Source organism: Typopeltis vanoorti, chromosome 5, assembly GCF_054136105.1.
Source record: "Typopeltis vanoorti isolate ZY-2024b chromosome 5, IOZ_Tvanoo_1.0, whole genome shotgun sequence".
Taxonomy (NCBI): domain Eukaryota; kingdom Metazoa; phylum Arthropoda; class Arachnida; order Uropygi; family Thelyphonidae; genus Typopeltis; species Typopeltis vanoorti.
In genome coordinates, this window is record NC_143553.1 from 35,446,983 (window position 1) to 35,460,564 (window position 13,582).

General features: G+C 34.2%; 1 protein-coding gene across 1 annotated transcript in view; it reads right to left on the reverse strand.

The window, feature by feature from the left end:
• LOC150106315 (DNA polymerase lambda-like) overlaps positions 1-13,582 on the reverse strand; it is a 152,742-nt gene that overhangs the window by 18,465 nt on the left and 120,695 nt on the right. Inside the window, exon 7 of the mRNA XM_090392354.1 lies at positions 8,174-8,262. Within this exon, the coding sequence (XP_090248480.1) occupies positions 8,174-8,262 (89 nt within the window). The remainder of the gene's footprint in view (positions 1-8,173; positions 8,263-13,582) is intronic.

Below are 13,582 nucleotides of genomic sequence, written 5' to 3' on the forward strand. Positions count from 1 at the left end.
TTCAGCTACCCTGGATATCACTCTTCATGTTTCTAAACAATCTTTATTCCATTCTTATGAAAGACATTCCTGCAAACCGATGCAAAATTATGAATCTTTATAATGTAAGCAAAAAATTAATTCTAACAACACTCCTATTAATAAATGGATTGTAAATATTTCTGGATGTCAGTTATCAGATACTGAAACTAGTGTATTAGCTAAAGGCTATGACTTTGCTGTGGTAACTAAATGCATCCCGTATCTTGATTTTTTGCACAACATCGAACGCCATCTGTCAGGACTTTCCAGCGAAGATGCTAATAAACTATGCTTTGAAGTTGCTGCTTCACTTTTTAAAAACAAATCACCTCCATGTAATTTATCTAATGCTAAAACCCGTGTGCTATTTTCATTAAGAAAAAATAGCAATATATCTATTTTGAAAGCAGATAAAGGAAAAGCAGTAGTGGTAATGGATAAGGCTGACTATGAGAGAAAAACAGACTGCCTTTTACAGGATACCTCCACCTATCAAGAAATTAATTATAACCCTACAAAAACGCAAATTAAATGATTAAATAAGCTGCTTGATGAAGTTGTTAGTTGGGATCAAAATACTGTGAACAAGTTGTGAGAATCAACATGGATTTGTGAAAGGACGCTCTTGTTTTAGCAATATGCTAGCCTTTTATAATAAAGTTACAAGAGCATTAGATGAGGGAAAGGCATATACTGCAATTTTCTTAGACTTGGCGAAGGCATTTGACAGGGCGCCACATGATAAGCTGATATTTAAGTTGCAGCACATGGGTCTGGATGTCAGATTGGTCAACTGGATTCAGGATTGGCTGTCTGATAGGTATCAGAGAGTTGTGTATGGTGGAGCTGTTTCCAGGAGGCAGAGGGTTACAAGTGGGGTCCCACAGGGCTCAGTACTAGGACCTATATTGTTTAACCTTTATATCAATGACATAGCCAGTGGATTGCAGGGGGATATTCAGTTGTTTGCGGATGATGCAAAGCTTGGAAGGATTATTAGTAATAGTGCAGATGTGGTAGCCCTGCAAGAGGATTTAAATAAGCTAGATAGATGGGCAAATGAATGGGGGTGTCAGTTTAATGCAGCAAAATGTAAGGTCTTGAGGTTTGGGAAACATCGATGGGATGCTGCATACTCTATGGGAGGAGTTATACTGGAGGAAGTAGGGGAGACAAGAGATCTGGGGTTGATGATTGATAGAAACCTGAAGTTTAGGGGACATATTGCAAAGGTGGTGAAGGTAACACAGAGGATTGCTGCTATTATGAGAAGGACACTGACCTGCAGAGATAAGAGGGTTATCATTCCGTTGTATAAGTCTCTGATCAGACCACACTTGGACTATTGTTCTCAGATTTGGTCCCCAGGATTTGAAGGGGATAAATTAACCGTGGAAAGGATACAAAGACGGATGACAAAGATGGTTTCAGGACTGTACAAGGATAGTTATGAGGATCGGCTGAGAGAATGTGGACTGCAGAGTTTGGTGGATAGAAGAAGGAGAGGTGATATGATTGAGACTTTTAAACTGTTGAGAGGTGGTTACAGGGTTGACACTGGGGAGTTCTTTCGCTTGGTTGATCAGCGGGAAGGAATGATGAGAAGAGGCCATCCCTGGAAGTTACGAAAGGAAACTGTGAGCAAGAGGGTAAGGAGTGGTTTCTTTGTGTGGAGGGTGGTTGAGCCGTGGAATGCATTGCCTGATGGAGTGGTGGGAGCGAGAACGGTCAGTGGGTTTAAGGAGTGGTATGATAAACTTTGTGTTTCTCAGGGGGGGACTTCCCCTCGATGAGTCTTGACAGACTTTATGTCTTAGAAAGGACCTCCCTCGATGAGTCTTTTGACTCCTTGGAGGCCTGAATAATAATAATAATAATAATAATAAAAGTTGCACACTCATTTTGGAAGAACTCCTCATTTATATGGCCTCCCAAAAATTCATAAAGAAGGTTATCCAGTAAGACCCATTGTGAATTGTATTGACTCTCCCACCTATAGAATTGCTAAATTTTTGTCACGTTTATTAACTACCCATACTGGACAATCCAGATCATTCATCAAGAATTCCACACATTTTCTTGAGAAAATCAAGGATGTTCAAATACAAGAATAGGATTTGTTAGTCAGCTTTGACATTGTTTCCCTCTTTACCAACATTCTATTATCTGGCACTGTTAATTTACTATATGATGATTACCCTCCTGATATTGCAAAGATTTTTGAATGTGGTTATACAATCAGGATATTTCAGCTGGAAAAACAAGTTCTATAAACAAGTTGAAGGTACTGCCAGGGGTAGCCTTCTGCCTCTACCTTTGGCAAACAATTTTCTGAACAATCTGGAAGATACCTTGTTCTCATCCATTCATCCACAACCCTCTCATTGGTTTTGTTATGTTGATGATATCTTCGCTGTGTGAAAATGAACTTACCACTTTCCTACAACAGATCAATAGCCTTCACCCATGCATTCAGTTCACCATGGAAAAAGAAAAGGCTGGTAGTTTACCATTCTTGGACATCCTTCTTACATGCACAGCCTTTGGTAATTTATCAACCAGTGTTTATTGAAAACCTACCTTCACTGGCAGACACATTCATCAAACGTCTGCTCATCACACCTCTTAAAAAATTGGTGTTATCAAGTCTTTAATTAATAGATCACATAAGGTGTGCTCCTCTCCCTCAAGCTTGCAACAAGAACTTCTCACTATCAAAACGTTAATGGAATTTAATGGTTGCAACCCTAATAAAATCCAGCAGATAATTGACTCCTATGTTCCAACATCTCAGGATTCTTCAACAGACTGCAGGGTTCCAATCCCTTATATTTTTGGCATCTCAGAACTGATTGGAAGAATGTTGAAGAGGTATCATCTCATTCCCACATAAATTCTGATCAACGAAATTTCTCATCTGTTGCCATCTACAAAAGGCAAAAAACTGGCACCTCTATCTATCTTTAGCTGACATTTACCAGATACTGTGTGAATGTAATCTAACATACTTTGGACAAACAAGCTGTTCTGTGGAAAAAAGAATTAATGAATATCAATATTATATCAAATACATAAAACCTCAAAAGTCTAGTCTGGCACAACATAGTATTGACACTAAACACAATATCTTGGGATGAAGCTCGTCTTCTCCATAGATGTAAGTTTAACTATGAATGCCTTTTCAAAGAAAGTTGCAAAGCCCTTTTACACTGGCCAAATCTGAATTGGAACAATTTTCTCTCTCTCCCAAAAGTTTTGGAGATTCTTATCTTATGTAACCATGAAAAATAGTTTTTAATAATATTATTTATTAATATTAATTTCTAGCACATGGCAACAGTTTTTAACTGTTAAAAACTGACTGCTATATGTACTTTGTATTCCCATTTCTTTGATTTGCTTTTCTAGACACTAATGATGTACTGTTATTTTCAGTATGAAATATCTGTACTTTTATTTCATTAAAGTTAATTACTATTCTGCATTTTTTTTTCTTTTTTATGAGAGAAATGAAGAAAGCAGCTAATTTAATTTGTATTAATTTAATTATGCTTTAGTTTAACATCAACTGCTTTCTTCACTTATCCAATTTTTTTTTTTTTTTAAAAAAAAGCATTGAAGAAGTCACCAGATTATGGGTGTTGCAAAACTAGTCAGTTTTATTTTTTTGCTAATGTGCGCTAACAACAACAACTAATTAAAATTCCCTATTACTTATATGTCGTTTTAGTCATAAAAATACTGTTGCATGATATATTCTTTCTGTCATTTTGTTTAGCTGTTGTTATATATACAGCATAGCCTTCTTACATTTTTCTGACTATTTTTTAAAGACACATGCTGATTTACTTGTCATTAACATTCAATATAATTTCTTCTTTTTCAGAAGAAAAAATTATAGTTCTTCTTCTGAAATATATATTTCTTCTTTTCCTTTAACTTTTTGAGTTCACCATGAAGTTCTGATTTTTCTATTTTTTTGCGAACAGGTTTAATCAAATCTTCTTTGGTTATATCAGTCAGTATTTTCTTTAGCTTTTGCCACTGGTTTTCTACAGTTCAGCTTTTGTAAAGTTTCATTATTATGAAAATAATGACTTACATTGTGTTAAATAAGAAGTATAATGCATTTATTATGCAGCTTGACCAACTTAGTCACGTTGGTCAAGTTGCACCAGAAGAGCAAAGGCTGTAGTCACTGACACCATATAATCCTTCAACCCCATGTGCTGCGATGACCGTCAACTTCACTTAAATGGTACCAGACAAATAATTCTCCCTCATGGTCACCAGCCAAGTCATGTCCGCTATAAAGTGCAAACACTGCAAAGGTAAGATACAAAAAAGCGACTTACTGTAATGTTCTTTGGAATGTCATGAATATTATCATCTTGCATGTATAGTATTACTGAGTCTAATTTTCAAAAAATGTCCAAGCACAGGAAATTAAAATGAAAATGCCATAGTTGTATTAATACTTCTTCCAAAAATGACATTAAAGCTACAAGTAGACTAAATACTAACAGCAACAGTTCAACTAAAGCATTAAATAAAGATGACAATAATAAATTTAGTTTAATCCTTTATCCAAGTGCATGCAAACAAAGTTTGCACCTGAAGTATCTTCAGGACTGATGCAACTCGTGGTAAAGGTGGACCAAACTCTCATCACTCCTTGTCTCAGTATCTCCCATAATGCAAAGCACATCTCCCTGCAGACATGTATAATGCTATGCATTAAGGGAAGGGCCACTACCCATACTGCTTTCGACCTTTATTGAAGTCTCATCAGTGGGAGCCAGACCCAGAGGTGGTGATACTAAGGCAGAAGCAATGAAGAGGTCATATTTATTTATACAAGTTGCCAAAAGGTGTACCACCTTATTATTAAATTACTCTGGATTTAGAGAAAGATGTTGGAAGTTTATTTTTTACTTGATTAGACTATAATAAATTTAGTTTAATCATTTATCCAAGTGTATGCAAACAAAGTTTGTGCCTGAAGTATCTTCGGGACTGAGGCAACTTGTAGTAAAGGTGGACCAAGCTCTCATCACTCCTTGTCTCAGTATCTCCCATAATGCAAAGCACATCTCCTTGCGGACATGGAGAAAAAAAAAATGATGGGGAAGCGAATGTCAGAGTTTTCTTAAGAAACTTCAGGGATCAGATATTAGAAGATCTAAACGCTATTAAAGTGGAAATTAAGGGCGATAACTGGGTGATAAGAAGGGAACTGGAAGAATTATTTAAAGCTGAAATAAATGATTTGAAGTCACTGCTAGAGTACAGCTTTGCATGCATTCAGGATTTAAAGAACCAAGCTGACTGCAATGAAAAACTAATCAAGGAACTGTGTACTAAAAAGGCAGAACTAACAAATGAAATTCAGCAGTGCTCCAGGTCAAACAATATTGAAATAAAGTTTATTTAAATTAAGGGGATATTAAATCCCACATTGTTTTAAAACCAAATAAGAAACTCAGAGATTGGAATCAGAGAGTTTCATGCCGAATATAGTATAATAAAATATAAAAGTATCGGCAACTACTAGCGTGAGCTAATGCAAGTAGTACAAACTTGGTCCAAGTACGTAGTACAAACTTGGGCAACTCACAGCAAAGGTGGTAAAGTTCTGATCGCTATTCTTGGTATTTTCCATAATGTAAAACACATTTCCTAGGAAATGTATGCTGTTATTACATTATGGTGAGAGGTCACTACCCAGATCGGTTTCAGCCTTTATTGAAACTTCATCAGTGAGTAGCTAGACCAAATTAATACCAAAAGGTATAACGAAAAGAACTTATATACTCTGCTATATGAGTTGTCAAAAAGGTGCACCCATTAAGTTAATTAACTTTACCATCTTTGCTGCGAGTTGCCCGAGTTTGTACTACGTACTTGGACTACTTGCATTAGCTCACGCTAGTAGTCGCCGATACTTTTATAGTTTATTATACTATATTCGGCATGAAACTGTCTGATTCCAATCTCTGAGTTTCTTATTTGGTTTTAAAACAATGTGGGATTTAATATCCCCTTAATTTAAATAATGTTTATATCGCCGAAATGAAACCTATGGCTCTTTATATTTAAGTTGAAATAAACTGTTTACCAGAAGCTTGTAATGAAAATATGCATACCATAACTGAAAAATTGGTGAATCTACTTGGAGTTAAAAGGGAAGACATTGTGCATGCCCACAGAATATCCACCAGCACAAAAACAGACATCATGCCAATTGATATCCAATTAGTGAGCATGAAGATTAAAAGTAAATGGATGGAAGAGGCAAGAAAACTCAACAAGATTACAGCCCAACAGTTTGATGAACAGTTAAAACTGATGACCGTTTATATAAATGACCACTTGACCAAACTTAATAAACAATTTCTTTATGAAGCAAAACAAAAGAGAGCAAGTGGTGCAGTCAAATATGTATGGGTAAGAGACAGTAAACTGTTCTGATGATCTCAACAAACATGGTCAAAGAAGGCAGTAAAATCTAAATGCCTTATGAATAACTGGACCAATGATGAACTAAATGGACTTAAGAAAGCACATGGATAATTTACATATTGGTGTGACTATCAACTGTAAAAAAACCATATAATCTAACCTCTGTAAAAAAAAAGTTTTTTGATATTACTTCAAATTCATCCAAGAATGCCAACTTATTTCATGTAAATATTAGGTCATTAAGGTCAAATTTTGATAATTTAATGCCACTTTTCTCAGAAATCAAACTACATATAGATGTATTAGTCTTAAGTGAAATATGGATCAAACAACTTGAAATTGATCATTATTCTTTTATTAATTATGACTCATGATTATAATCTTTCAGGTGGATTAATTCTGCACGCTAGGAAAAATACTTTTAATTTTCATAAACTGGAATCAAATATGCACAGTGCTGAAACTGTGATGATTTATGACACAGTAATGAATATATTTATATTTGCTATATACTGTACATGATGGCCCGGTTGATATATTTCTATCAGAGCCAAATAATGTCCTAAAGACCTTATAACATGACAGTGTCATACTAGTGGGGGATATAAATTTGGATTTATGTAAGAGTAATAGCAAAATTGAAGAATATAAAAATATATTATCTATACATGGGTTTCTTGCATACATTGATGGCAATACGAGAGAAATGAACAACTCAGTAAATTGTATTGATCATATATTCATAAGAAACAAAATGGCCTATCTCTGCAATCTATTTTAGCAAAATAACAGATCTTCACTCTATACTGTTGAATTTATCATTACCTAATAATGTTGATGTGAGCAGTGCAGGTAGTGATGAAAAATTCTAAATTGGTACCAAGTATAATAAATTCGAGAATTATGTAAAAAAATTATCAAAATGATCAAATATGCAGACAGCAAATTGCAATATCACAAAAGAGTTACTGCGAAAAAGGATGTTCACTCAAGCTGGATAACAGATGACTTAAAAAATATGATAAGGACAAAAGAAAAGCTCAGTTATAAGCATAGGAAGTATCCCTATTAGTGTTTGAACACAACTATAAAATTAGAATAATTAGAGTTACAGCCATTACTGACTTCACACATTCAACCAATGATCTGTTTGGTAGTACATATAATATACAACAATAAAGATAGGGTTTCTGTAATGGCAAAATATTGTGAATGCCAAACAGATTGTTGGTTGAATGTGCGAAGTCAGTAATGGCTATAACTCTAATTATTCTATTTTGTATTCATATCAAAGGAAGCAGACTGTTGTAGTAATCTCTACCTCAACAGGCAATAGCATATTGCAGTGAGGAATTTACCCAAGAATAGTATAAGCATCTTAAGAATACTGCATTTATAAATTTTTTAGCATAATATTTATTAGATGTGAATTAAGTGTATGTTTTCATTTAACGATCTTTTAGTTTATTTTTGAATTGTTATCTTTTGTCATTTGTTGCTTCACCGAACTATGGAATTTTGAATGTCTTTCAACAAATTACTATTTTGATTAATTTTCTTACAATATATTACTTTTTCAGAGCAAATGACTATCAGTGATTTGTTGTTTGATGAACTGGCTGCAAGTCCAATGAATCAACAGATATGAAAACAATGAACCAAGTAAAACAGGAGTATATTAAATACTTACTTTACTTTCTTCTGACAATCTGCATACTCCCATATACATTTTTTGGTTTCCATTTTCTTCTGTTTTTACTAGGTCATCAGTTAAAAATCCTGAAATATTTCACAGACACACACATATATATATATATATATGTAAATAAGTTTTTTTAACTTGGGTGTATATATATATATATATATATACACACACACACACACAATTCTCCATTTACATGGTAGATTGGTTCCAGAAAAAAAAAACGTGTAAAAAAAAGAATACAGTGCATATGAAAAAATAGAAGAATGGTTCCAGATGTGAAAACTCAATACGAACAATAAATTATTTTCAAAGAAAAAATAAAAATCATTAAATAAAAGTATTTAATTTTAATGGAATAGTTTTTATTTTAAATATTTATTTAAAGTATATACATATGTATCTTTCTTAAAGAAAATAGTGTGTCATTAATAAAAGAGAAATTCGAAAAGGACCAAATACACCCGTGCAATTGGTTATTAGTTAAATTTTATTTGCTGTCACTTTCTGACAGTAGCCACATTCTTTTGTGTGAGACTGGAATTAAAACACTTTGGCCGTCATATTCATACTGCAATGGCAAAACGTTTTCTTCAGTAAAAGGAACTAAATTAGCACTGATTTCCAATAATTCTGAAGGTGATTTTTTTTTTACCACAAACTCTGTAATTAATCGTTGAAATCCTGTTTTGACTAGATCTTTGTATAATTCTTCATATCGCACCAATTTACCATGACTTCAGTTCACGTTTAAACTGTTCAGCTCATTCAGTATTTGGATCATGTGTAAGAAAATGACTTAGCAATTTACTAGCCATTTGAAGTCCTTTAATTAATCCTGCAGGGAGTGGAATCTCTTCATCATCATCACCACTTTTTTAATTTTCATTGAGATTCTCAAGGACAGCTTCTATTATTTCATCATCATCACTAACAGCCTTGTCAACCATCAATTCTTCAATATCTGCAGATGAAAAATCATCAAATCCTTCTCTGCAAACTGCATGTGCTAATCTGATGATATTGGGATATTCAGTTGTATGCAAAGGTACAGGTTTTTCTTTTTCACACATTCTGGCCAAGTAGCTTTCCAGCACGCATTTAAAATTGATGGTTTCAATTCTGATAATGCCAACTTAGAAAGTTTGATGCAATCCAAAATAGGCAATTTCTTCCATGCATCATAACTGTCAGTAAATTATCCTTAACTTCTTCTTCTGCAGCTTCTCCCACTTAAGTGGGGTCACTGTTTCTTATGAGTCTCCTCCACACCTTCCTGTCTTGGGCTGTCACCACATCCAAGTTCTTCATCTTCAAATCCTCTTCTACCAGCTCCCTCCATCTCTTCTTTGGCCGCCCACGCTTCCGCCTTCCTTGCACATCCATCTGCATGACCCTTTGTAAATTATCCTTAACTAGTTTATCCAAAATATATTGGAATGTTCTTCTTATGTAGTAACTTTTAAAGTAGAGATCGCACCCTGGTCAAGTAGTTATATTAAGGATGTTGTATTAGATGGCAGAAAACAAAATTCCATGTTTCGATGTTCTAAAACAGGATGGCCAGGCGCATTGTCTATAATCAATAAAACTTTAAAGTCCAGATTTTTTTCCATCAAATAGCCTTTAACTTCTGGAACAAAACATTGATGGAACCATTCATTAAAAATTTATTTTGTAATCCAATCTTTTTTGTTTGCCTTCCAGTGCACTGGTAACATGTTAAAATAAGTAATGGTTTTAATATACGATCTCCTGAAGCATTGCTGTAAAATAATAGTCACATGATCCTTAGCTGCTTTAAAACCACCTACACTTTTTTTTGTGATTTTGCTACAGTTCTACTTGGCAATTTTTTTCCAAAAAGGGCCGGCCTCATCTGTGTTTCAAACTTGATCAGGAGTGTAGCCACCATTTTCAATAATTTTGGACAGTTTTGAAAGAAATTCCCTAGCTGCCAGCTCATCTGCAGATGCAGCTTCTCCTTTTATTTTTACATCATGAAGCACGTATCTTTTGAGAAATTTTGTAAGCCAACCTGTGCTTGCAAAAAAATCACAATTGTTGTTTGATGTTGTTGGATTCTTTTCCTGAATCTGTTTGTACAACTGTATTGCTTTATTTTTGATGACATTTCCATCTAAAGGTATTCGTTTTCGTGAGCAATATTCTATCCATATCACTAGAGCATTTTTTATCTTCACTTTTATAATGTCTCTCATATACGATGATGACTTGGCACCTAATTTTGTTCCATAAAGAACAGATTTTCTAATGGCCTCTTCATTTTACTTAATCATTCTCACAGTAGCTTCATTCGATCCAAAATATTTCCCTAAGGATGTTGAACCTTCCCAGCTGCTAATTGATCTAAAATTTGGATCTTAGTTTCTAAAGAAATAGCTTTTCTTCTTCTGTCTAACTGAATTATATGACATCATGATTAATGGGGTAATGTTATGAAAATATCTGAAAATAATCAATAATTAATTTTACTAATTTGATATTGCACGTACAAACTTCAAAATTTAATACATATCTGTATAACTCTATTGCACGAACAAAACACAAGATGTGTAAACATTTCGAATTGTAAACAAGAAATGATTGTTTAGCAAACAGCTTAACTCCTTGAAATGAAAAGACCAACTTAACTTCAAGGAATCAGCATAGCACCCTTCTGCTTCCAGGAACCAATAGCAAGTGAATATAAAGAATCATCTGTTGGCTTAACTTTGGGGAATCGTAATTACAAAAATTGATTTTTTTATTGTTGCCACAATTGTCTACATTCTGTAGCATAGAGTAATCCCTGATATTTAAAACATTGAGGGGGTTCCCCAAAATTAAAGTTTAGTTCATATGTACCATTCTCAGAAATGATTATAATGAAAATACCCTTTTTAAAAGAACTGAATTGAAACAGAAATTTTAAAAATAATGACCATTTGAACTGTGTTAAATCAAAATATACTGTGTAAAAATAGAATTGCTTTTGTTTTCTAAACCATGTTATTTCAAAATCATGTAAAAAAAAAAGTTGTGTAAAAAGAGAATTAGCTGCACACATGCGCACACACACACACACACACACACACACAAACTTAAAAAATTCTTTCTTTTTTATGTAATTCCCAGCCATCAAAACCTATTCAGGTTTTTAAATTTACTTTGTAATATTTTATTTATTCATTTTAAATTTTTAAAAATTTTTATTTGCATAAAAATGGGAGATGAAAAGTGACTTATTACAAATATAATTATTATAATTATTTTTACAATAATGCAATGAGAGTCTCCATCCTCTGCTCCACACAACTCTCAATCATTATCTCAATCAATTTTGTTTCTCTTACATGTTTGCAAGAACATTTCAAGATAATAGTTTAGTATATCACAAGTGGTTCAAGTCAAGAACCCCTAGCTTTGTAATTCAGTTTACACTGCAGTCTACACCATCAAGGAAAAAACATCAACATCATGAAAGGAGGCAAACAGGCTTCATATGAAGCACGAAGCTTTTCCATACATGTTACTGATGTTTTCGATCTTGCAAACTCCATGTGTGAGTCAAGTATTGAAAAAAATAATAATAAAAAAAAAGTGAACTGTTTGTGATACATGGGAAATGTTTTTTTTGGTCATCTGTATAAGTAAAGGAGAAGACTAATGTCAAGAGGTTAGTTCCATCTTAAAGTGATATCATAACACTTTCAGGATGTGAGACAGGTGGAAGAGGACCTGTCTCACATCCTGAAAGTGATATGTCTTCCCAGTAGCACCAGCAAAATCTGGAAGGCTTGTCTGCCACTTAAGCATGTAGGAGGCTGAGTGGTAGATGAGCCTTCCAGATTTTATTCGTGCTACTGGGCACAACTCCTGCTCTTCTGCCTGTCTCACATCTTGTGCCATGACATCACTTAAAGATGGAACTAACCTCTTGACATCAGTCTTCTCCTTTACCCGTTATACAGATGGCCAAAAAAAAATCATCTCCAATGTATCACAAATAGCTCACTTTTTTTTATTTTTAATGTCTGACTCACATGTGAAAAGTTGCAAGATCTATAACATCAGTAATATATATGGGAAAGCTGCAAGCGTCTAGAAGTCCACATGCCTCCCAAAGTCCTCCATCATAGAGAGAGAGAGAGAGAGAGATAGAAATTAGAGGAGTCCTCAAGCAGCCAGACAATTGATCTCCTGGTCTGGATAGTATTTCCCTCCCCTCACATCCAATGCTGTATTCTCTTTTTAAGATTTGCATTTCAGAGATAGGTGTCAGTCATCAAATTATTGTTCCAATTCCTTTGCCTCAATCCTTCCAAAAACAATGGAAAAAGATTGATAAGTCAACTTCTTCACTACGTGGTGGTCTATCAGGTAATTAGTGATCACCAATATCAAATATCAATTCTTCATTATTATTCCACAGAGGCTCTCCCAGACAACCTTAAGCCACAAGTCATGGAAAGATTTGGAGAAACTTATGTGGTTACTTCTGGCATTTCCAAGGATCATGTCTGAAACAGAGGCCCCTGACCAAGCCACCATCATATGGTCTGCCTTTTGCGATTTGCAGTTGGGTTGCCAGTTTCTTCTCTAGTTATTCATTGTGTGCCACAGTGAATAGTTTATCCATTCCCCTTGTCTAACTCAACCATAACAATATTATAAACTGGGAGTAAGTTACTCAAACATGATCATGAAGAGTTATTCACCCACTTAATAGATGACCCCCTCTCTCAGACTTCCTCAAATCACTTTCTCAGAATACTCTCTTATTTCATTATTCTTATTTATTTGGGCTTTATCTGTGGGCAATATCGAACTGGAGTAATAGTACAGCTTCAATATTACTGAGCCAATTTCTCATCCTGCTTTTTTATTCCATCAACCACTGTCTCTGTTCTATGGAACAGCATTTCCCATGCAATCTTTCCCAAGAAGTATGACCTCCAACGGTTCAAGAAACACATCAATACTTCCTTTCCTTTTCTCCAAATCACTTGCCCATGCATGCTACTTGTGTATATGATGGAAATAAAATAATTACAATACAATATTGAAATTTTTATAATAATAATTATAAAAATTTCAATATTGTATTGTAATTATTTTATTGTAAAAGCCTCTAGATGTGACATGCTTATATAACTCTTTGAGCTATATTTATTTTTATTTTAAAGATGGGATATCAGTATTACAATTATTATTATGACAAACCTCCATGAAGTCAAGAGAATCATCATGGAAAGTCTGAATCTTAAATTCATTCAACATGCCTAGCATTTGCATTCTAGGAATGCATTCCACTCATCTACAACTCTCGTTATAAAATATCCATATCCCACTCCCCTCTTAACCACTTTTATACAACTTCTAAGGATGGGCTTT